At 42.6% G+C, this 23,214-nt stretch overlaps 2 protein-coding genes across 3 annotated transcripts in view; both read left to right on the plus strand.

Annotated features, from left to right (window-relative positions):
• Positions 1 to 2,567: 2,567 nt before the first annotated feature.
• Positions 2,568 to 19,399, plus strand: LOC147040966 (adenylate cyclase type 2-like). The gene is made up of 25 exons (XM_085901180.1): positions 2,568 to 2,837; positions 5,670 to 5,867; positions 7,469 to 7,630; positions 8,228 to 8,377; positions 9,483 to 9,631; positions 10,182 to 10,293; positions 10,756 to 10,883; positions 11,298 to 11,456; positions 11,660 to 11,792; positions 12,037 to 12,213; positions 12,280 to 12,320; positions 12,387 to 12,467; positions 12,744 to 12,813; positions 13,296 to 13,393; positions 13,795 to 13,879; positions 15,017 to 15,157; positions 15,357 to 15,503; positions 15,586 to 15,770; positions 15,992 to 16,076; positions 17,421 to 17,579; positions 17,717 to 17,863; positions 17,946 to 18,053; positions 18,138 to 18,252; positions 18,318 to 18,442; positions 18,627 to 19,399. Exons 1-25 carry the CDS (start codon positions 2,568 to 2,570, stop codon positions 18,777 to 18,779), a joined length of 3,378 nt encoding a protein of 1,125 aa, XP_085757306.1. The 3' UTR covers positions 18,780 to 19,399.
• Positions 19,400 to 20,493: 1,094 nt separating this feature from the next.
• Positions 20,494 to 23,214, plus strand: part of LOC147040967 (triple functional domain protein-like) — a 34,050-nt gene continuing 31,329 nt past the window's right edge. For both annotated transcript variants that reach the window (XM_085940014.1, XM_085940015.1), the window contains exons 1-2: positions 20,494 to 20,688; positions 20,910 to 21,025. In XM_085940014.1, the coding sequence (XP_085796140.1) occupies positions 20,962 to 21,025 (64 nt within the window). In that variant the 5' untranslated portion in view covers positions 20,494 to 20,688; positions 20,910 to 20,961. The remainder of the gene's footprint in view (positions 20,689 to 20,909; positions 21,026 to 23,214) is intronic.

Below are 23,214 nucleotides of genomic sequence, written 5' to 3' on the forward strand. Positions count from 1 at the left end.
CTAATTCACTGACGTAAGTGACTCAAATCCTCAATATCCTCTCATTCACATTCCAATTGTGACATCATTTTGTTTGACCTTTGTGTTGGACGCATGCCATTGATCTCTGTTGATGTGTGGCGCCACTAAACATTTGTCCATAGCCGTGTTTCCCGACCTTTGTTGAGCCATAACACAGTAGAAAACTCCCACGACACCACAAAACTAAAAATGTCAGAAAATCTATACATTCTGAAATAATGGGGCTGATTCAATTCGGGGGATAATTATCATCCATGTGTTCCAAGGCTTTATTATTCATCTCATGGCTTCGCTGTCATTGTTCTTGCATCTATTAAAAAAAAAAAAAAGTAATAGGCCTGCTATTTGTCCGGTGTAGTGAGCCGACATTGTCGTTAACAAGCGTGCGGAACAATTGGGTCTCAGGAAGAGGAATAATATAGGAGGTGGGAAAAATTGGAGTGCAATCTCATATTGATCGGTACTCCTAGTGTGCAGAAGTGTCCGCTCACAAGAGCCGCATGCGTGCAGCAGACAAAATTGGAATCACATTCGTGGACTCGTGGGTTAGTTTCAGTATCTTGCTCTATTTTTTTTTTTTTCCATCCCCTTTTAAGCACATTGGATTGATTAAAAAAAATATATATATATTTATATATATTTATATATTTTTTTTTTTACGCAGAGCCTTCTTTCACTCGCTTGCTCACATGCTTTTCAATAAAGAGGTTAAGAGTGCGTGCTTCAAGCTATTTGTCAACCCCCCCCAGTTGAATTTCACCACAAAACTCACACGCAAAACAAATGAAAATTAATCATTGGTGAATTGAAAAAGTCCTTTTTGTCTATTATGTCAAAATAATCACAGTAATTAGCTTCATTCTGTTTTTATGCAGAACGCTTTGCAGGGGTAGAAAAAAAAAAAAAAAGACTTGTTCCAATTGAGGGTAACTGAAAAGTCAGACAATTAACCGAGACAATCGCAATTACGGCTCCGAGGCAGTGTTGACGTGTGGTTAGATGCTTTGTCCTTTATTCTGACACTGTGACTCGATGTGGGAAGGCGTTTGATTCAGGATTAGTATGTTCAGGTCACTGTTCCTCCACGTGTTCCCATTCTGTCACCGCTTTTGTGTGTATGTGAGGGGGGGGGGGGTACGGGAAGGGGTCGGCACCGCCGCACCTGTTTGTGACATGGTTTGCAAAGCTTATAAAGTGTTCTCAGTCCATTTATAGCAACACAACACCCAGCGAGTACGTAGGCGGAATGTGCGCTCATTGTTACCTCAAGCAAGAAGGCCATGGGGAGAGAAGAGACCATTGCTTTCAGGTGTGTGTGTGTGGGGGGGGGTGGTCACTTTTGCTAAAGTGTTGACTTTGTTTTTATTGAGGCGTTACAGAATTTTTTGAGAATTTGATTTGATTTTAGTGCGCCACAGCCGGGAAATAAGACGACATCTGGCGAATTGTTTGAATTTGAGCTAATAAATTAAAGCTCATTATGGTCATTACTTTGAGCAGCTGGATGATGAGTGTCTGGAAAAGTTTTTTTTGGCCGCACGTTGGATTGAAGAGATTTATTTTTCCTAATTCCTATGGATTATTTTGCACACAGCTAGCTACTTTTTTCAAATAATGTATTTCTTCTGGTTTTCCTCTGACATGGGCTATCACGGCGCTCCGACTTTCTCCTCATTAGTAGCATTTTCCCGCCTTTTGAAGCTCTGCTCTCCTTCCACCTCCAGCTCTCTCGCTGGCTTTCTTCCTGATTAGGCTTTATTTTATATATTTTTTCCGCCCTTCCTGACTTTGTTTTCTTTTCCTCTTCCTCCCTTTTTCTTTTTTAGGCCTCTTTTCATCTTCTCATGTTGTTCTTTTCTCTCCCCCTTTTCATATCATTCACAGTAATTCATTCAAACTTAAATACCTGAGTACATTTTACAATAGGCAGTTGTTTTTTTTTACTAGGTGAAGGAGTCAAATGGGTGCTGTCACCATTTTTTTTTTTTTAATATATATATACTTCGACTTAAGTACAGACTGTGAGTACATTTCCCCACCTTTGAGCTTGAGCACCACTGGTACGACCTGTCTCTCTCACTCACTCATTTTCAAAAGGCTTTTTCCACACACTCAACCCGCTGCTATCTTCTTTTTTTTTTTTTCCTCTCCTCCTCAGCCAGTTTCACAGCATTTTCTATTCCCCCTTCCACGCATATACATAATCTCTCCCCCACCACACACCCTCTCTCCCTTTCACACTCTTTTTTTTTTCCTCCCCCCCCCCCTCCCTTCCAGCTACACAGTCGCTCCCTGCCAGTCCTCATCTGCACCTCGGCCGAGTAGCACGCTGCAGCCAGAGAGGACGTCAATCAGAGCCAGGCCGGCTCCCCCCCACCCCCCCCAAAAGAGGAGCTTATCAGTGATGCTGTCCTGAGAGGATGTGAGGGAAGCCCTGGGGGGAGCAAGTGCTGGCATCTCCATCCACTCATCCGTGCATCAATCACATTCAAGCCAAACTTCTTTGGCGTGACCCCCCCTGCCGCCCCCCCTGGAGGCGTACACCCATGTGGGAGGAGGCTCTGTGGACCCGAGGACGCTACCTGCTGGAGAAGAACGATGGGGCCGAGGGCGGCGAGGGGCCCGACGGCCCGGGAGCGGAGGGCTGCCCGAGCTTCCAAGGGGGCGAGACGTGCACGGAGGGCGAGAAACGGCAAGACTGGCTCTACGAGTCCTACTACAGGATGAGCCAGCAGCATCCTCTCATCGTCTTCTTGCTGCTCATCGTCATGGGAACCTGCCTGGCGCTGCTGGTGGTCTTCTTCGCCTCGGGGTTGGTGAGTGAGCGCCAGCGGACATGTTTTGAACTTGAACTTTTCATCATCTGTGCGTTCCCGCGCTCTGGCCCGTCCGTCTTTGAATTGATGACGTGTTTGAAAATGAACAGATGAGTTGGAAAGAGAATTACATGGCGTGCATTCCGAGAAGGAGGCTTTGTGATTGAGAGCTTTGATGCTGTTTTTAAATTTGTCTTTGTTTCATTGGCTGTGAATGGAGTACAGTTGTGCTTTTTTTAGCACTGTGGCTTAATTTTAGCTCTTTGGGATTTGTCATCATTCAATGTCATCATTTTTACGATTTATTATGTCTCGTATAATATGTAGCGCAAACTAAATATAAATACGTGCATATCAAGGAATATTTTATGATGTATTATTAGTAGGAGTAATCTATCTGATGCCATGAAGACGATGCAAACTAGAGCACTAGAAATGACAAATCGGATTATAAGAAAATCATGAAACTCATTTTTGTCATTACAATTATTATTATTTAGCAGTCGTACTCGTTTGATGAACTTAACAGTCATCGTTATTATATGCCTCTTTATGTATAAAAATAAAAATGCATGAGACAAAATGTTTTATAATGTTATCCAATGGTAAAATAATAAAAACTACTTTTATAGCACTGATAAAAACACAACACACACTTTGCAAAGTGCTGTAACAACTGACAAGCAAACAATAAACAATATAACAAATGTGGTGCTTAAAATATAACTGGGGAAAAAAATGCAGTAGATGGCGCTTAATATTGCTTTTTTTTTTTTTTCTTGTATCATGAGCTTGTAAATCCTCATAATAATCCATAACAGTTCTGACCGGCCAGTATTTAACAGCTTTTGGCATCCGTATCATTCCATATTTCCATTTAAATCAGGCCAAGTGTTGGGAATTACTTTTTCCTCATCGAATCTACCATGGAAATGATTCTCACAGTCAGGCAGCAGTTCTCTTGATAACACCATCCTAAAGTTGAATGAACTTGTGCCTCTGCTTTTACTTTGTTTTAGATTTTAATGGCGCCATCAGGAAAAAATGAAAGTCTCACTTGGTTCATAGAAGTGTAAATCCTGTTCTGAGAAAATCCCAGAAGTAGTATGGGAAGTTTTGTTAGTAGTGTGAGTAGAACAGATTAGAAAAGTTCTGTCTAGATGTGTTGCTGCACCTTTTGTGCTCCCCCAAATTTCTGCTGTTTAAAGGCTAGCAACAACTGACGCTATTTATTAGCCCGTCTATCGTGTTTTGAGCGCTCAGTTTATTATGTGTGATTGTCAAGCGCCACTTTAAAAACGACAATGGCGGGATTGCCAAGTGGATCAAGAGCCTCGGTTCACGCTTACGCAGGCGTTAGTGCTTTGGTCAAGAGAAAGCTATTGTTTGGACTGTAAACACAAGCTATTGTCTATGAAGTGTTGTTTTTAATGGAGTCACATGCAGCGGCACTTTATTTGTCTTTTTTTTTTTCTGTGCACCACTGAGATTCTCTCATGTCACTTCAATAATAGCCTTTTTTTTTTTTTTTGGTCCTAGTAGAGTGGGATGAATCTTTCATTTGAACTGGATCAATAGATGTCCGTCACTGTATTCCCACATTGCGAGTGTACATGAATTCCACTCGTTACTTTTCCATTTTATTACCATTGGATGATTATGTGTAGTCAGGCGCATTGTGATTTAAAGATTGGCAGGAAATTAGTTGCAGAAGATGGAAGTGGATTTTTTTTTTTTTTTTTCAATCTGCAAGATTATTCAAAACTGAACCTGAATTGAAATGACTACTTCTAAAAGGAAATCATATTTGGATCAAACCTGTGATTGATGACATTTGGATTTTATGGGGATGCCAAGTACCCATTTTGCATTAAAAAAAAAAAAAAAAAAGCTGTACGTGCTTCTTGCTTGGGTGTGTTTGCCCAAGGAAGTGTCTCATTTCCTTCTTGAGCTTATCTACATTTTTCAGTGCAAAAATAAATCCCTTGAAATGGTTAGATTTGTTGACTTCTAGTCCCGACATGCGAATCAAACGTCTTTTGACGGAACCACGGAGATCAATGCAACCAGATTCTCCCAGAGTGAAATAATTATAATACAATGCATTCAAACGCACAAGCAATTGTAAATATACAAAGTGCACACGTTAGCTCAATAGGATAAGCGCTAAAATACTTGAGTTAATAACTCGAGTGTCTGGCGTGAGCGGCGAGTCCTTACTTCCAGCCTCTATTGTGCACTTGAGCTGCAAAGAGCGCTATGGCGTCAGTAGTTGGGTCCCGCGGGACCCCCGATGCCAGACCATGACTCATACTACCTTACACAAGCTACTTTACACAAATACAAGGCCTGGCCTCAAAGTCTATTTTGTACTGTTGTCCTTTTTTTTTTTTGGAAGTACAGAATCGCACGATCGAATTCTTTTCTGTATTTTGACTTTTGCTACCTTTGTTGTTTATTTGAACACAAGTTAATGGACGGTGAGAAAATTCTGCTTAGCCAAATGTTTGAAGTGCATTAATTGGATGATGTGTGTGTGTTGACAGTGTGGAAAAAAAACGCTGACTTTGACCGTGCGAGCGCAGAAGTGATGCTCTTGCACATTCTCCGGGTTTAGAGCGTCTGTCTGTTAGCCCATCTGCTCGTAGTCTGTTCGACTGTTTATGTCATATTGTGCAGACTGGCCTCATTAGCATTGAAAAAGATAGCGAGCGTAGCATTTTGTTGCTCTTAGCTTTACGTTAGGTCAAAGGTGAGAAGAAAGCAGCGTTTTGTTTTTTTCGTTTAACACTATAATAAATAAAATTTCCCCAATTTGTTTCCTCTTCTCAGAACACCGAGGACCACCTGACCTTTCTGATCACGGTGCCCACGGCCCTTTTCCTCTTCTTGTCCATCTTCATCCTAGTCTGCATCGAGTCAATTTTCAAGCGTATGCTCCGCCTCTTCTCTCTCCTTATATGGGCGTGTCTGGTCACCATGGGTTACCTGTTCATGTTCTCCGGAGGGATCCTCAGCCCTTGGGACCAGGTAAGCTAAAACTGTCATTACGCTTGTGCATTTGTGTAAGTCGTGTTTTTTACACATCAACCTGCCAGTGTGTGCGTCTAAATGAATTTCTCATGTGACAAGTCTTAATTAGGTCTGATGCGAGCAAAGGAGCAGTCAGACACATTCGTCCTCCGCGCCAGACTCACTCGCTCTCTCGGGAATCCTATTTTCTCCATCTCGCACCTTGTCTCCGCATATTTATCAAATCCCATCCTCTCTCCACCTGCCGCCGGCGCCCCCGCCCCTTCCGGACCCCCACCCCGGGTTCCCTGCAGACCTCCACGCTCAGGCCCAAATTTCCTCTCCCCACGGTGACAATTCTTTGCTTCATCCTCCGTGACAGGAGATATTTTTATCACCAAGCCACCTGTGGGAGCGTAATCAATCTGAATAATTAATCGTTCTATACCTCGTCTCTGACGTAAGCAAAACTATTGGGACACCTGACATAATATGGAGTGGGCTACTGTGACTTTCTTCAAGAAAAAGGAAGGAAAAGGGTTTGGGCTATGTAATGGAAGAAGAAGAAGAAAAAAATACAATAAAATTGCAGCCCCTTCTCAGTGGGCTGCCTAGATGGTGATTACCGAAGCCCACAGAGTTAATAAGAACAAAGAAAGCAAAGAAAAGAAAGCAGCATATAAGACTTCTAGCGTGCAATCTGTACACACAAACAGATAAATGCGATGAGAGGAATGCCAGAGTCGCTCGGTCACGTCCACGTGCAGTACAAGCTCTCATCGAGCGCCATTAACCTTTTAGTCCCGGCTTTATTCAATTTCTGAGCAGGGACAGTCTCTCTGGGGAGAAGGTCCGCTCGGACACAGATGACTCCACATGTTGTTACATTTAGCCTCGTTTCCACCAGGCACTTAGAAATGTCTTTTTTTTTTAATATATATATATTTTGATTGGTCTCAAAAAATCAACGCATTTTGCAATCAGAGGAGGTAATCAAGGTAGCTCAGGCTAAGTGATGGCGTCTGCAGCTCCCATTTTGAGGGTGTTTTAGAACCCCGGTGGGACGACGGGGAAGAGGAAATACGAGTGACGTGCCTGAAATTGGACTGCCAATGTCAATTCCACCAAAATGACCGGTCGAATGCTGCGCACTCCATCTACAGGAGGCTTCACCACCGTCAGCCTTCTCGGTTGCCGTGGCAACGGACAACCTATACAAAAAAAATAAAACTCTTTCCCCTCATTTGATCAAATCCAAGCAAAAATATCTCGGTTGAACCCAAGACACAGGAAGACAACAGACGGACGAGGCAGGAAGGTCAGAGTTCATCTGGTTGAAACGGTGGCCTCGCTGTGACGCTCGCCGTCACAACAGGAAAGGGTGGACGGACGTCGGAGGAAATCCACAAGGACGATGTCACGCTTTGATGAGAACTGCCATTTATAGGTTGCAAGATGAAGACCACTTGTGCAGGTGTACCTAATATATTGAAATATATATAGGTCAAAGTCTCCTGCATCTTGGTTTTATATTAGTAGATGGTTTGCTGTGTTGAAGAAAAAAAAACAAAAACGCAAAGTTCTGAACTCAATTTGGATGTTTGTCTTTGTGTTCGCAGGTCTCCTTCTTCCTCTTCATCGTGTTTGTGGTGTACACCATGCTGCCTTTCTCCATGAGGGGGGCCATCATGGCCAGCGCGCTCACCTGCTTGTCGCATACAGTCACCCTCAGCATCTGCTTGGCCTCCGTCGCCAAAGACTCGGAGGCTCTCGTCTGGCAGGTGAGATGCAAAAGTCATTTTGAAAAATGATTTCTTTTCCAGTTTTCATTTAAATCTGATATGCAACCAAAATGAGTTAGCTAGCTCAGAAAACTAAACTCAAAATCTAGGTACCACTGCCCAAAAATAGTACCACTTTGAGCTACTTTGTGTGTCTGGGACAAAAAAACTAATTATGATGAATTATGTCCACTTATCCAAATGAAAAAAATAAAAAATGTAGTCATACAAAGCACAAGGCTAAATGCTGTGATTATCTCCATAAATACACTAAATGCCATATAAAGCCCAGAGATAGAAGGAAAATATCACGGATGGCCAGACTTTCACAAAGCGATGCCCACACGTTAAAATCTGTCTAAAGAAGCGAGTTGCCCTTGGCTAGAGGACCAAAGGGCAACCTATTGATATGCATGGCCAGAGTTTTTAAAGAGCCTGAGGTTGACACAGTGGTGGGAAAGTGTGGTTGAAGTGTACGCTCTTATCTGCTTTTCCAAGGTAATCGTGTAGGCGGGTATGGCGGGCGGGCGGGCGGGCGGGAGATAGCGGCAAAACATGCGTCACCTCTGTGCGCTTTTTTTCTTTATGTGTGTGCAGATCCTGGCCAATGTGATCATCTTCACCTGCGGTAACTTAGCGGGGGCGTACCACAAACACCTGATGGATTTGGCCCTCAAGCAGACTTACCAGGACACCTGTAACTGTATTAAGTCCCCCATCAAGCTGGAGTTTGAGAAGCACCAGCAGGTAGAAAATATTTGCAAAATATTTTCCTGCTCACAGATTCAGATTTAAAAAATAAATATTGATCCCCATTGAGCAATTAGGTTAAGGTTAGTTTTGTTATTTGGTAATACATATGGTATGGAAAGAGGAATGACATTTGCTTGACATTTAAATCTTGACATTCAGTATTTGTTTGAGCCTCGACAATTGGCACATAGAGCTGAAATTAATAATTGAGAGCACGCTCAGTTGGAATTGGCCAGCCTTTCCATTTACACCTATAAATATAATATAAACTATATAAATATAAAAATATTTTTCATTCATGATAATATTTTCAAAGTATGCTTTGGGTCACTCAAGTATATTACTTTGAGATTCCTTCGAATATAAAGTGCGTTATAAATATAATTTATTATTATTATTATTATTATTATTATATTTTATGAACAACAAAAATAAATACATGAATAAAAAATAATTATAAATAAAATTTGAAATTGATATTAATTAATAATAACATTTTAAGAATAAAAATAAATTAGTTAATGACTAAATAGATTAATTGCTATAACTACAAATGTTGAAAAACACATTTTATAGTGAAATAAATCTGTCCATGGTACGCAAAAGCAGAAAAATGGCGCATTATCCTATTCATCAGCTACCACTGAGGAAACATCACTTTAGTCCATTTCTCAAAGTAACATACTGGTAATAAGTGTAGAGTGCAGTGAAGCGGGTGGCAAACTTGTCTATTTTTGGTGCAGCCAGCCCAGCACCCTGCAACCTCTCAATCTTGTTAATTTTCCACCGCGTTTTAGGAAATGAGTCCGTGCTGTGAGTGAACAGTGTAATGACCCTCTGTGCTCCGAGCTGCATTTATGAGTCACACCCCCTAAGGCGGCTGCTCCGTCATTGTAGCCTACACACACACACACACACACGGGTTGGAAACATCAGCCACAAACAGCTAATGGGTGTGCGAATAAATGCCCCCCCCCCCCCTTTTTTTAAATTTTTTTTTAAAAAGAGCACTTTTTATGGTTACACAACATGGTATGCTTTGGGTCACTCTTTCCATTTTCCAGAAACTATAGTGATAGCCGTCCTCTCGCTTCCATAGGAACGTTTGCTCTTGTCTCTATTGCCGTCTCACATCGCCCGAGTGATGAAAGCTGAGATCATCCAGAGGCTTCAGGGCCCAAAGTTTGGTCGCACCGAGAGCGCCAACAACTTCCATAACCTGTACGTGCAGCGGCACACCAACGTCAGGTGACTCTTTTTTTTTTTTTATTATCTCGACTCTTTATTGCTACTTTATGTCCTCCCGCTAATCGCTCTCTTCTTTTTGACCTCCTTATCTTTTATCATCTGCTTTTATTTCTTCACCCCCTCCCCTGTCCTCATCCAATCTTCTCGTTTCTATTGTTACCATGGACAAAATCAAATCAGAGTTAATCCACCTTCATTGTACATTGAGGTCACTCCAACTTCTTTTCACATATGAAACTGAGCCGCGTACAATCAATTTTGGCTTATTGTGAGAGGCTCTTCAGGGAATGTCCTCTGGGAACCTGATTTCCTAAACAAAGGGGACACTATGACCATGTCCTTAAGTGATCTTCAAGTGCATGTGCGATTGTTTGCAAGGTTCGGAAACAATCACACAAGCACACAATGCTCAAATCTATTTTTAGAGCAACCCGGAGCTGTATACAAAAAGACATTAATTAAATCATAACAATACGTCAATAATGACTCGGAGGAGCAGTTGATTCCAGGAGGATTTTTCAAGATTGCTATTTCTTGCTGATCTCCGCAGTATCCTTTATGCTGACATCGTGGGTTTCACCAGGCTGGCCAGCGATTGCGCACCGGGGGAGCTGGTGCATATGCTCAATGAACTTTTTGGAAAGTTTGACCAGATTGCAAAGGTATTGTCACAATGTATATTTCATCTCAGGTATCAAATGAATCAATATATCTTCCCACACCTGTCCTGTGGCCACTCGCCACATCCTCATCCGAGACACGTAGGCTTGATAGCTTTGGGCTTATCTGAGCGCTTGAGTCAGGCTCTTGACGCTTTGTGCCCGCCGGTGGACGGAACGGAGCCGCTGTTGCGTAAGAGCGGTCCAGCCACGAGCCACTCGGCATCCCACATTGTGGAATGTACACTCAGGTTATGTGAGTGGGTGGCTGATATTGGCCTTGTCTTCAGTAATGATTCACAAAAGTGTCAAAAATGACATTTAATAAAAAGATGAATATATTTGATGGCAAGAAAATGTTCGAGAGGAATCAGCTTGTACAGTTCAGTTGTATTTAACTTTGATATGTCACACATTTGTTTATTTCGGGATAAACTTTATGACTTTTTTTTTTCCGGCCAATAGGAAAACGAGTGCATGCGAATCAAGATCCTGGGGGATTGTTATTATTGCGTGTCTGGTCTGCCGGAGTCTCTGCCTCACCACGCCAGGAACTGTGTGAAGATGGGCTTGGATATGTGTGAGGCCATCAAGTAAAATACCAAATCTCTCTCTCTCTCTTACTGTTTGGATCGCCCCACTACACACACACACACATATACACACGTTTGTCAGAGCAGGAAGAAAGCCAGAGTTGGTTTTAGCTGTGTTTGAACTCTCGAGTAAACAAAATGTGAACGCATTATGATAAGCCTCGGCCTGGCGCAAGTAAATATTAATTACTTCGAACAAATGAAAAAAAAAATCACTGGCATGCAAAATCTGATTTATGGAAATGAACCTAGCTGACAGATGAATAGCTTTTTTTTTTTTTTTTTTAATTGTAATTATTAGTTATTTGTTGCAAGACATACATTTAAAAAATGGTTGTCTACTCAACCGAGCATGTGTTTTTGCAATCTGTGAGATCTGCACTTTTCAAAAGCGTACATCGCTTCGTTCCTCAGGAAGGTCCGAGATGCCACCAGGGTCGACATCAACATGCGCGTTGGCGTTCACTCCGGGAACGTCCTGTGCGGCGTGATCGGCCTCCGCAAGTGGCAGTACGACGTGTGGTCACATGACGTGACGCTCGCCAATCACATGGAGGCGGGAGGTGTGCCAGGGTATGACACATCAGCACACACATGTAGGCGGGATGATGCAATATGACAGGTCTTCTAAATTCAACCATTTGAACTTTTTGGGAAATGTTTGCCACCAATTGTTCCTTGTGGTGCCTTCTGACAGGAGATTGAAAAATAACATCATCATCTATTTTTTATTGATATAAAAGAAACAATATTGACATTTTCCATGTCCTCTGCAGAAGGGTCCACATCTCGTCTGTGACTCTGGAATACCTGAAGGGCTCCTATAAGGTGGAACCGGGAGATGGGCAGAGTCGAGATTCTTATCTGAAAGAACACGGTGTGGTCACCTTCCTGGTCATCAACCCCAAGGTGAAGAGAACACATGAATGCTTTGTGAATTGGGGGTTCCACATCACACATTATTTTTACTACCCTCTCCATTCATATTGATGAGCTTTTTAATATCCTGTCGGATATTAAAAAAAAGGTAGCAGGACTTTGATATTTTCAAGTAGGTCTGAATGGATAAGGTCACATAGGAGACACTTCCTGGTCATTGTTGTTGAATGTCATTGTCAGTGGCCAACTATTTTTTTTTTTTGGGGGGTTTCAGACCGACAAGCACAGCCCTCTGCTGGGCCTGCGCTCTCGCCCGTCGCTGGATGGCGGCAAGATGAGGGCGTCGGTCCGCATGACCCGCTACCTGGAGTCATGGGGCGCCGCCAAGCCCTTCGCCAACCTGCACCACCGTGATAGCATGAGCACGGACAACGGCAAGATCAACACCACGGTCAGTACGATCATACTTGATTGAAGAACTCTTCAAATGTTTGTGACATGTTTTTATTTTTTCTAGGATGTCCCGATGGGGCCGTACCACTTTCAGCGACGGGAGAGGTGCGGTTTTTGGGGGGGGGGCTCTTGTTTTCACTTTGGGTCTTTCATTTAACCTCTTCTGCTAAGGTCCAAGTCGCAGAGGAGGAGGTTTGAGGAAGAACTCAACGAGCGGATGATCCGCACCATCGACGGCATCAACTCGCAGAAGTGAGCATAACTAGTTTTGAAATCAGAGACTAATAAAAAAAAATAATTTAAAAAGATGAATGGTCATAAAAATTGCAGGCAACATCTCTGTTTTTAAAAAAAGTAATTTTAGTAATGACACAAAGTTTGTGGGCCACATAAAATGATGTGGCGGGCCATATCTGGGCCCCCGGGCCTTAGGTTTGACACCAATGATTTCAAGCATTTTTAATTCCCAAACGTGACTTTCATCCAGGCGAAACTACCTAACAAATCCCATGTTCCTCTGCTCTCCAGACAGTGGCTGAAGTCAGAGGACATCCAGAGGATCTCATTGTTCTTTCACAACAAAGCCCTGGAGGCAGAGGTAAAGCCAATGCATATAAAACACCCTCACCCTGTCACCATTGTTCTCAGAGTCAATCAATTACTGTGAATTGCTCCTTGAGTAACTAAGGTCATTAAAGGGACCAACAACATGCTTTGATCTTTGACCCTTTATCAAGCCAATTCAATTCTAAAGTTTTAGACTTGGATAATTGCCACGGGTTCAATGAGTGGCTTTCCAAGTAGTTAAGTCGTTTTTTTTGCTTCGGAAGCAAAACCTTACATCCTGTTTGGAAGTGATTAACGAATGCAACAGCTGTGCAGCGAATTAAAAATAAAACAACAAATTGATGCGGAATTGGTTTTACAGCAACGTGGCAGATGTGCCTGAATGTAATTAAATGTCTGTTTTTGTGAGTTAGAGCTCCCGAGCAATCAACTTTTTTTTTAATGACCACTCCAGGTTTGACAAAAATAAAATCAATATGGATTTAAAAAAAAAAAAATGTCCTCTATCAACAGTATAGATCCACCACCTTACCTGCGTTCAAGTACTACATCACATGCGCCTGCCTCATCTTCTCCTGCATCTTCATCGTGCAAGTCCTCGTCCTGCCCAAGTGAGTTGGTTCCTCCGATGGCCGAGCTGGAGACGACGTTGTCTCCGAATGTGTCGGTAGATTGATGTTACAAAAGCGATTTGACGCCAGTCGATTCATTAAAGAGGCCTGGGAGGTGGGGGGGGGGGATGTTAAAATACAGACGGCGATGAGATGACGCCGTGCCGCTGGTGATTATAGCTCAGGTAAATCAAAGTGTGGCGGCGAGAAGAACGAGTCATGCTAATTTACTGCCTGGACGGGCTATTCGGGGTTATTCAGCATCTAAACGGCTATTGATTTTCTCATTTGGTCCTTTTTTATGTTTAACCTTTAGCCATGTCATGACATCATCCACTTTATGATGGTTGTCCTTAAATCTGATTCACTCACAAGTTTTTTTTTTTTTTTATGTACGGTAGAACCGCAGTGCTTGGAATATCCTTCGGGCTGGCCTTCTTGCTGTTGGCACTCATCCTGGTTCTTTGCTTTGCCGGTCACGTTCTGGTGGGTACTCTATGCATTTCTCAGCAAACATCCTGAAAGTGTTCACAGCACTTTGCTATATAAATGATATGCTGCAGGAAATTAGATTGGGATTTTTTTTTTTTATTAATTTGAAATCTACTCACTGCATCTTTTAATGACAATTAAGCTGTGGATGATTTTGCAGAGGCGTTTTGTGTACTCAAAAATAAACACCAGAGTGGAAATTGACTTTTATGACACATCCTGCAAATATCCCAATGAAATCAACTCGGTGATGAGTAAATGAAAAAAAATGCACCGATCCATACATAGTGCATCGTCGGTGTGATATTTGATTTCAATACCGTCGAAGCTATTTGAAGCTATTTTACTCGTTCAGACGGAGGCGATGATGATAGCGGAAAGTAATATAAGTGCAAGCGTTCTCCAATATGGTCTGATTCATCTTTACGCTCCTCCATTCTCACTCAAGTCATTCTTATTTGCAAGCTACAACCTGACTGGAATGTTTTATAAGCAATTTTTTCCACGCTGAAAATGGGTCGCTTCTATTCAATCGACTCAGATGTCACTAAGACAGGGATCTTTTTTTTTTTTTTTTTTTTTTTTTTTAAATGGCTTTTCAAAGGTCATTCATTCAGTGCGTGTTTCTCGATAAAAGCTTCAAAAGTGTGCACGGGAGGATTGAATGAGGTCGTCATAGGAATTGGAAATCTTCTATTCTTAAAGAGGGACTTGATAAAAGGTCATCAAACAAGGAACGCAAATAGATGAAGATTAACAAAAAGGGAGGGGGGGAGAGGAGAATCGTGATAACATTTGCATTCTTGTATTATTTTTTTTCTTCTTGGTTGGTGGTGAGAACAGAACATCATTTAAAAGTCATTTGGTTCTATACTGAGAAATGTCAGCCATGTTAAATAACAAGGTATTATGCACTCAAATGACTTCCCGGAGCGCCTGACCGCTCACCCAAGTGTGAAATTACGCAATCAACTCTATCTTTTCATGAAAATGTATTTGTGAATGAATTTCAACAAATTGTGACATAACAGCACGGTGTCCTAGTGGTTTGTGCATTTGGTTCAAATCCAAGGATCACCACACCTCTGATTATGATGGTGACAAAATGTTGTGTTTTATTTGTGACTCCAGCAAGGACGGAAAGGATCGGTGTGCTCGTTCCCCTGGTTGAACACGTCCTCCTGCATCATCATCACCAACAACCCCTGGTTACGATTGGTCCTCACCATGACGACCACCACTCTTATCCTTGTGATGGCCGTCTTCAACATGGTGAGGTCCAACTTGTCAGATGGCTTATCGATGTTCACGATCGCTTTTTATTGCTGTAGCGAATGAGCGTGCTGCTATTGTGTGACAGCCACGAGTGCTTCTATGCTTTAATTATGCATCACAACACTTTCATGTGAGATGTTTTTTTTTTTTTTTTTTAATTGGTTCTTGTTGATACTATTATTGGAATTGCTTGTAGTTCTTTGTGGAGGATGCTGAGAGATCCACGCTCTCAGAATTGGCTTCCTCTGAAACGCTCGCAAGTGGTCCTCCTGTGAATTTAACAAATGGCACCATGCCGGACTTCCAGGCTCAATCAGCAGGAGAAAGACGCTTTTATCTCCCGGTAAGTGTTCCAAAAAAACAACAACAGAGAGTTCCCTGTTTGTTGCTATTATTCAGACACAACACTTACTCCAATCCCTCAGTATTTCATCTACTGCTGTATTCTGGGCTTGGTATCATGCTCGGTATTCCTGAGAATCAACTACGAGCTAAAAATGGTGGTGATGCTGGTCGCCTTGGTGATCTACAACATCATCATCCTCCAGACGCACGCCTCGCTTCTGGACGGTTTCAGCAAGGCTCTGTATCCAACCGAGGCGCTGGACAGGTACCTGGGGATGCAGTCGCACTTTTGATTGACGGGTGGAATTGGCACTGCTGAGATAGATAATGGATGTTTTTCCTCCCACACTTCACCTTCACTTTTTATTGAAACTGAAGAAAAAGTAGAGACTCACATGTCAGTTTTGCATACAGTAAAAAAAAAAAAAATTCAGTTTTATAGTATGAATTGAGAATGATCCTGTTTTTGTGGTTCTTCCTGACTAGACCAGGAATCCTGAAGGACCTCAAGACAATGGGCTCTGTTTCCCTTTTCATCTTCTTCATCACACTGCTGGTTTTGGCCAGACAGGTCGGTGGCTGTTCTTAAACTTCCTCCCGAATATGTTTGACACGATTTGGTGTCAAATGACACGCTGGTGTCGATTTAGAGCGACTGGTGTGACCCGCTTCTCCCTCCACGTCACCAAATGGAGCGAGACATAAAAAGCTCAGCCGACACACTTTTTCAATGACTTGTTTTATCTTTATTTTGCCAATGCAATCCATCAGAGCTGAGCCCAGAGCAGATGTTCTAGATAGGAAGGACACCCTCTAGAATATCAGAAGGCGGACAAACACTCTCCCCAGAGAGGCCACAGTTGGTCCAGACAAGCTCAGCATGTCCTCATTCTGTGTCAACAGATGGGAGGAGGACATTCTGTCTTGGAAGCAAAATGTGACTTGTTCTATAATTAGTCTTGTCCTACCTGCATGCTGTTTGAGGTCAAATCATTTCAATACCAGAGGAAGTGAGGGGGAAAAAAAAAAGGGTAAAAAAAGAGCAGAGTACACAGAATTGTTTTATTGGATTCCGCCTAGCTCCAGCTTATATTCTTCATTTTCTTTGGCTACTCAGCATTAAGATGAGCACAAAATAAACTCCAGTCTATTGTCTGGCATTTGAATGCCACCCACGTAATTGTCGATGTTATGCAAAAAAAAAAAAAAAAGAAAAAAAATCAATAAGGCGCCGCCGAGTCATGCATAAACTAATCGAGAATATTGTGGCCGCAGCGCATCCATTTTAATCGCCAACTTTAGATCATTTGCATAGCAAAATTCCACCGTCAGCTCAAACGAGGCCTTTTTCAATCCATTTAGAGCAAAGCTTGTTTACAACCATGTTTCCAAACTGCATCTAAAATGAGCCCCGCCCCCGCCCCTCCTTCTACTGGCCCACTTTTGTCTCCCCTTGGACAAGATGTTGATATAGATAGATCTCAGCACTTAAATGCTCCCCGTCTTCTAAATTGGCGGCATACTCGAATCACAAGGGGAAAGAAAGCTGCACTGCTCACACTAATAACTCTGCGGGGGCCGGGGACCACCGTCTCCAACACAAAACACTCCGGGGAGGTTTTGACCTGGATGGGTGACGCTTGCCTGTAGACAAAAATCCCTCGAGCGTGAGGGATGAGGAAATATCGGCTTGTCTTTTATGCAAATGAGCGTGACAAATGAGAAAAGAGAGGTTCATTTACTGTTTGATTAACTCGTCTTTCTCTCTAGAGAAAAAATGATAAAGGCAAAAACATGCATGCATTTCGAAGGACTTTTTTTGTCTTTTTTTTTTTACATATTAGTCATCCAAAAACTTTCTGAAGCGCTGTCTGGGAATGACGCAGGTGTCTCTTTACTCTGTGTCCTGTAACAGAATGAATATTACTGTAGGTTGGACTTCCTGTGGAGGGACAAGTTCAAGCGGGAGTGCGAGGAGATCGAGACCATGGAGAATCTCAACCGGGTTCTGCTGGAGAACGTCCTGCCCGCCCACGTGGCTGAACACTTCCTTGGACGCAATTGGAAAAATGAGGTCAGCTCACGGCTTCTTTGTAGCACATTATAGCAGTGTTACAGAATAGCTCCGTTTAGATAAAAGTAGTGCTTTGGCACCACCATATGGCATTAAAGCCAAATTTCAAGTTTATGAATAACTTTGCTCGTCTTTAGGACCTTTACCATCAGTCATACGACTCTGTGTGCGTGATGTTCGCCTCCATCCCGGACTTCAAGGAGTTTTACACCGAGTCGGACGTCAACAAGGAAGGTCTCGAATGTCTTCGTCTCCTCAATGAGATCATAGCAGATTTTGATGAGGTGATCAGTTTTTCCCCATTCTTCTGGAGAGTTGAGTGTGAAACATGTAAGATGTAATGTGATTTCCTGTTTGTGTCCTCAGCTACTTTCAAAGCCAAAATTCAGCGGAGTGGAGAAGATTAAGACCATCGGGAGTACCTACATGGCGGCCACGGGACTCAACTTGACGGCAGGACTAGATTGCGCACAGGCAAGCTCGAGCTAGTTTACTCCTAAATGGTACAATAAGGATAACTTCTTCAAGTAATTGTTAATTTACTGTTCATTCCGACAGGAACATGACAGACAGTACATGCACGTGGGCACCATGGTGGAATTTGCATTCGCTCTGGTCGGGAAGCTCGACGTCATCAACAAACATTCCTTCAATGACTTCCGGCTCAGAATCGGTGAGGTCAGAGCACATGAGCGTGAATGTGTAAGATATTGATTTGTGTGATTTTCATGTGTCAAGGGATAAATCACGGACCGGTCATCGCGGGGGTCATCGGGGCACAGAAGCCTCAGTATGACATCTGGGGAAACAGCGTGAATGTGGCCAGTCGGATGGAAACGACGGGCGTGCTTGGCAAAATCCAGGTGAAAGCTTCACTTGAAAAGACACAGTTGTTCGATTATTTTTGGGCTACAATGTTCATTTTATTTTACAAAAAGCATGCACAGGCGGCGCTAGAGGGGGGGGCCACGGGGGGCACCGGCCTCCCTCATAAGGAACATTTGAAAGAATTCTTTCAGCTTCTAAACGTCTTCTTGGTTGTTGCAGGTGACGGAGGAGACGAGTGAGATCTTAACCACGTTGGGTTACATGTGCTCGTGTCGAGGCATCATCAACGTGAAGGGAAAAGGGGAACTGAAGACCTACTTTGTCCACACAGAAATGACCCGATCCCTGTCACAAGGCACCGTTATGCCTTGAGTCGTCGCACGGAAAAATAAAAATAGACTCAACACACAAAGTGGCATTAGCGAGCATCGGTCATGCTCTGGAATTACGTACAAGTTATTAGCGGAAGCCCCCCCCCCCCCTCTGTGTTACATTGGACAAACAACTGTGAAAACAGCCATATTGTCGGATGTCAGTGCGGAGAAGACGGCTCTCCGAGAAATGTGGAGTGGTTGAGAGGAGGATATAAAGTGTGCTATATTGCTGCAGCTCTCAAGGAGTGCAGTCAACTGTTTATACAGAAGTAGTGTGGAGCTAATTTGCCATGCCAGTGTTGCGAGTCGTGCGCTTCAGAGCCTGACGCTTAAGCAAAGGCGGCTCTTTAAATAATATACAAAACGAAACGTTATGAATGGACCCAGAGTCAGACTTAGTGTAAATTGCCAATTTTCCCCTCATTGACAGGTCGTTTGAATGTGAAATAGTTATTGTTGTTTTAGATACCTGTTGGAAGAGCTGCGGGCTCGAGAAGAAAAGTCAATTGTTGCTTTTTATAAATCTCCACTGAAAGCAAAACCAGCTGCACTGTGTGTTCAAATGTCCCAATGCTGCCACCATTTTTGTTATTCATTAAATATTTGTATATATTGTAACAGGCTTTGTGATGATTTATTTTCATACTTTCATACTTGGATTAACTTTTGGTGTGCAATGTCAAAGTAATAAATAATGAACGTGAAAAGCATCCTTGAGAAAATTGCTAATAGCATATAGTACTGTGAAATAAACGAGCAGGATAAAGTGTCTTGAGTGTCATGTTCAAATACTTGCCCCCTTAGAGGCCTTTCTGCAACTCTGACACTGAGATCAAATGAGACCAGAGTGTGCAAGACTGAAAGCACTGAAGATGTGAAGATGTGCTGCAGTAATGGGCGGCATAGAAGTCCAATTGCTTCGGCTCTGTGATATAAATAACTTCCCGAACTGTCACTGACTAAAAACGGTGCGCGTCTCGGTCTCTGCAAATTGAGTCCAGTGGGGGGGGTTCAATCTAATGATAAAATGAAAATCAACACACAGGAGTACAGTAAAATCCTCCATCCATATCCTTTAGTGCTTGTCCACATAAGGGTCGCGATGAGACTTAGACATGATGAAGTCTCACAGTGAAGAAGAAAAAAAAAAAAAAAAAAAAAAAAAAAAATATATATATATATATATATATATATATATATATATATATATATATATATATATATATATATATATATATATATATACATATATATACACAGAGAGAGGGCTTAACTTCAACAATAATCTCAGTCTGACCTCTAGTGGAATTTTTGTAAAATGCAAGTTAAAAGAGGCGGTCCTCTATTTACGACGGAAAAATAAATGACAATGTACGTAAATCGGAATGCGCCAAATATCACTAATCTTGGCTAACTACAGTAACTCTTTAAATGAAAAAAAATCTTCTTGGCCCAAAATAAATAAAATAGTTGTTGTAAATGAATGTGGTAAACGAGATACGGTGGAACAAATATGCTGGGATGATTTATATTATAATTCTTCTTTTGAAATGCATGAGCGTGTGGTACAAAAAAGAAGCGTTTGTCCATTGTAGAGAATTGAGCGCTTGATAATGATTTTTGCAGTGTTGGAGAAGGACTGCAGGGGGCAGCAGTGGCCCATAGTTAACGAAAAAGAAGAGAGCAAGAATGACCACATCCAAAATGTAAATCAAAGCAGTTGACCTTTTCTCCTTTCATTCTCGTATTTACTCGAATCGAATGACGTCTCCATATGTACCGACTATATTTTTAATCGTACATTATTTTGGTGATTTGAATGTACTTCTTACCGAAGCTTTGACACGCCGTCGCTCTCGGATGAGCCACCAGCCAGCGGCCCCTCCCGCCCCCTTTCCTCCGTTTAAGTGAGTCTGCCCTCGGCTTCACTTGGAAGAGGAACCCGGTGCACCCGGTTCATCGTTTCTTTTCTTTTGTTTTTGTTTTTCTTTTTTCACAACTACCCCCAAGATGGAGGCTTGCAGATGGCACGATTAGTGCTTAGAATCCAACCAAACAGCCCGTCTGTCTTTAATGACGCCTTGGTTGGCAGCAAAGGGGATTTTCACACATCTTTTTACCCATTTAGGGTGGATCGAATCGGGCGATACTGAGCTCCGGGGGCCGCGGTTGTGGCAGCCATGAGCTCCGGGGAAGGAGTAGAGGAGCCGACGAAGGAATCCGGAGAAATAGCGTTCAGGACAGGTAAGAACATCAACGATCACAAGGGCATGATGATGGACATTTTTCCCCGAATGTGATGGCTGCTTTGGGGTGCCAGACAGTGAACGAGAGTCGGGGGATGGAAGGGGGCGACTGTAAATGTTGCTCCTGTCAAATCGACCAAACAATTGACTGCCATTGTTCTGGTCGTAGCAATGTTAAGGCGTTTGAGTGAGTTTAAAAAAAAAAAAAAAAAACATGTAATTTACTACAGTATGTTCGCACAGCCATACTGTATAGCATAGACTTAGCTTGAGCGCTAATGTTTCGAACCCATCTTTTTCCAAGATGTGGCACCATTGATCGATATACTGAAATGAGACACTCCGACATTGTTGACTTTGCTTAAACCACACTTACAACAGTTGCACATGTAAAATAGATCGTGTGCAATGTGAGTTTTAAGCCAAGTAAAGTTGGAAAGCATACAGCAACCGCGTGCAATGCACCTTCCAACACCACAATTGGGAGGAAATCGAGCATCTGCCATTAATATTAAGTCATCCGATTATCTTGTGTATGTGCTTTGACACTTGCTTTGTGCTTAAACTCGGTGAACTCTGAACCGAAGAACGACAGCGAGGCGAGGGCGAGTGCTGACCGAGCATGTACTTTGCTGATTTTTTTTGTAGCTTGGAGTTAGCCTGCTAAAAAGCCACCCAAAGCCTGTCTGGCTACCAAATGCTAATGTAGCATCGCTAGCTCGCCAGTGAGTTGACAAAGCCGGTGTGCCCTTTGACCGAATTCTTCCTTGTAAAGATCAAACATAGATACGACGTGAATCGTATAAATTTAACAATCTTCCATGTGCATCATTCTCTGCTTATTGGTGTTGTCAAAACCACACGACAGTGCGAGCCATGTAAACAATACATGGCGTGGCACAGCCAGCATTCAGGGTGTGTTAGGCTAAGCTAAGTGTGCCACATAATGCAAAAAAAAAAACCCCAAAAAACACAAACTGGCTTTTAAAACTATCACGAGGAGAACCAGTAGAAAATGTGGAGCACTGATTTATCATTTCAAAAACGCCCCAACCTCTTTGCATTGTGCACAATGGCAAGCTTTCATTTTGCAACTGTAACAGTAAGAGTGACAGGCCTGCAGTGATGGAAAAGACAACAATGGGTCATAAAGTGTCAATTTTAGAAGGTTCAATGTGCATTTGTAGGCTTTGAGTCAAGATTTTAATAGCAACAGAGGACTGAGTGGTTTATTTTGGTAGCTCCTTAGGTTATTCCATAGCCCCACCTAGGCTCAGTATACATTTTGAAGTGTACACACATTATAGAATTATATGGTGGATCTGGATAAGCCTGTGGGCTAGGTTACACTTGTAATGCCAAGTCAACCCCCCCCCCCCAGCTCAGTTCACTCTTTGCGGGCATAGAAGTGCTTCCAGCGCCTGATGTCATGACTGCTTGCATCATCACGCTTGAGCTTCACTGCCTAAATGCATTTCAAATCAATTCCTATGGAGTCAAAAGTCTCTTGCGAGATGAGTTGTCGTGCATTATGGCGTTATCCATAAGTGACTGTTGTGCTGTAACTGTATGTTACGTATTCTTTAGGTCTTGAGTGAACTTTCCTCAATTAGTAGTCGAGCAAACGTGTCTAAAAGGCTGGACCGATCCAAGCTTTTGCACTTTGCAGCGATCATTTTTCCACATGGAATAAGCTTACTGCTGACTCGTGCACCGCTCTGTGCAGAAGTAAGATGGCATGGCGGAGAGCTGGAAAGAAAGAGTGTGCAAAAAAAAAAAAAAGAAGAAACACAGCCAGTGTCATTTCATTTTTAAAAGCAGAAAATCGAATCACGTTATCACAGCAGCGTGTATACTACTCGTTTAAAAAAAAAAAATGGCCTTCCACCACTCTTTAGAATGGATTTTGAATAAATGCTAATTAAAAGATGGATGAAGCTAGTTGCAAAACCACGATAACCAGATTCTGGAAATGGTACTTTTTGCTTTGTGCACCTTCTTGGTAGGGGAGAGTGTCACATATAAGCTCTTGTTTTGCACTCGCAGCTTCTTCCTCCATCCTGGGCATCTTGTTCAGACTTGCACAGTTTTGCTTGTCTTGCCCAAGGCTTCACCCCCCCCCCCCCCCCCCCCCCTCCCCTCTTCCCCACATCTTCATCCACATCATCCTTTTCCATTTGTCAATCC

This window comes from Syngnathus leptorhynchus, chromosome 20, assembly GCF_054491065.1.
Source record: "Syngnathus leptorhynchus isolate UIUO chromosome 20, UIUO_Slep, whole genome shotgun sequence".
In the NCBI taxonomy this organism is placed as follows: domain Eukaryota; kingdom Metazoa; phylum Chordata; class Actinopteri; order Syngnathiformes; family Syngnathidae; genus Syngnathus; species Syngnathus leptorhynchus.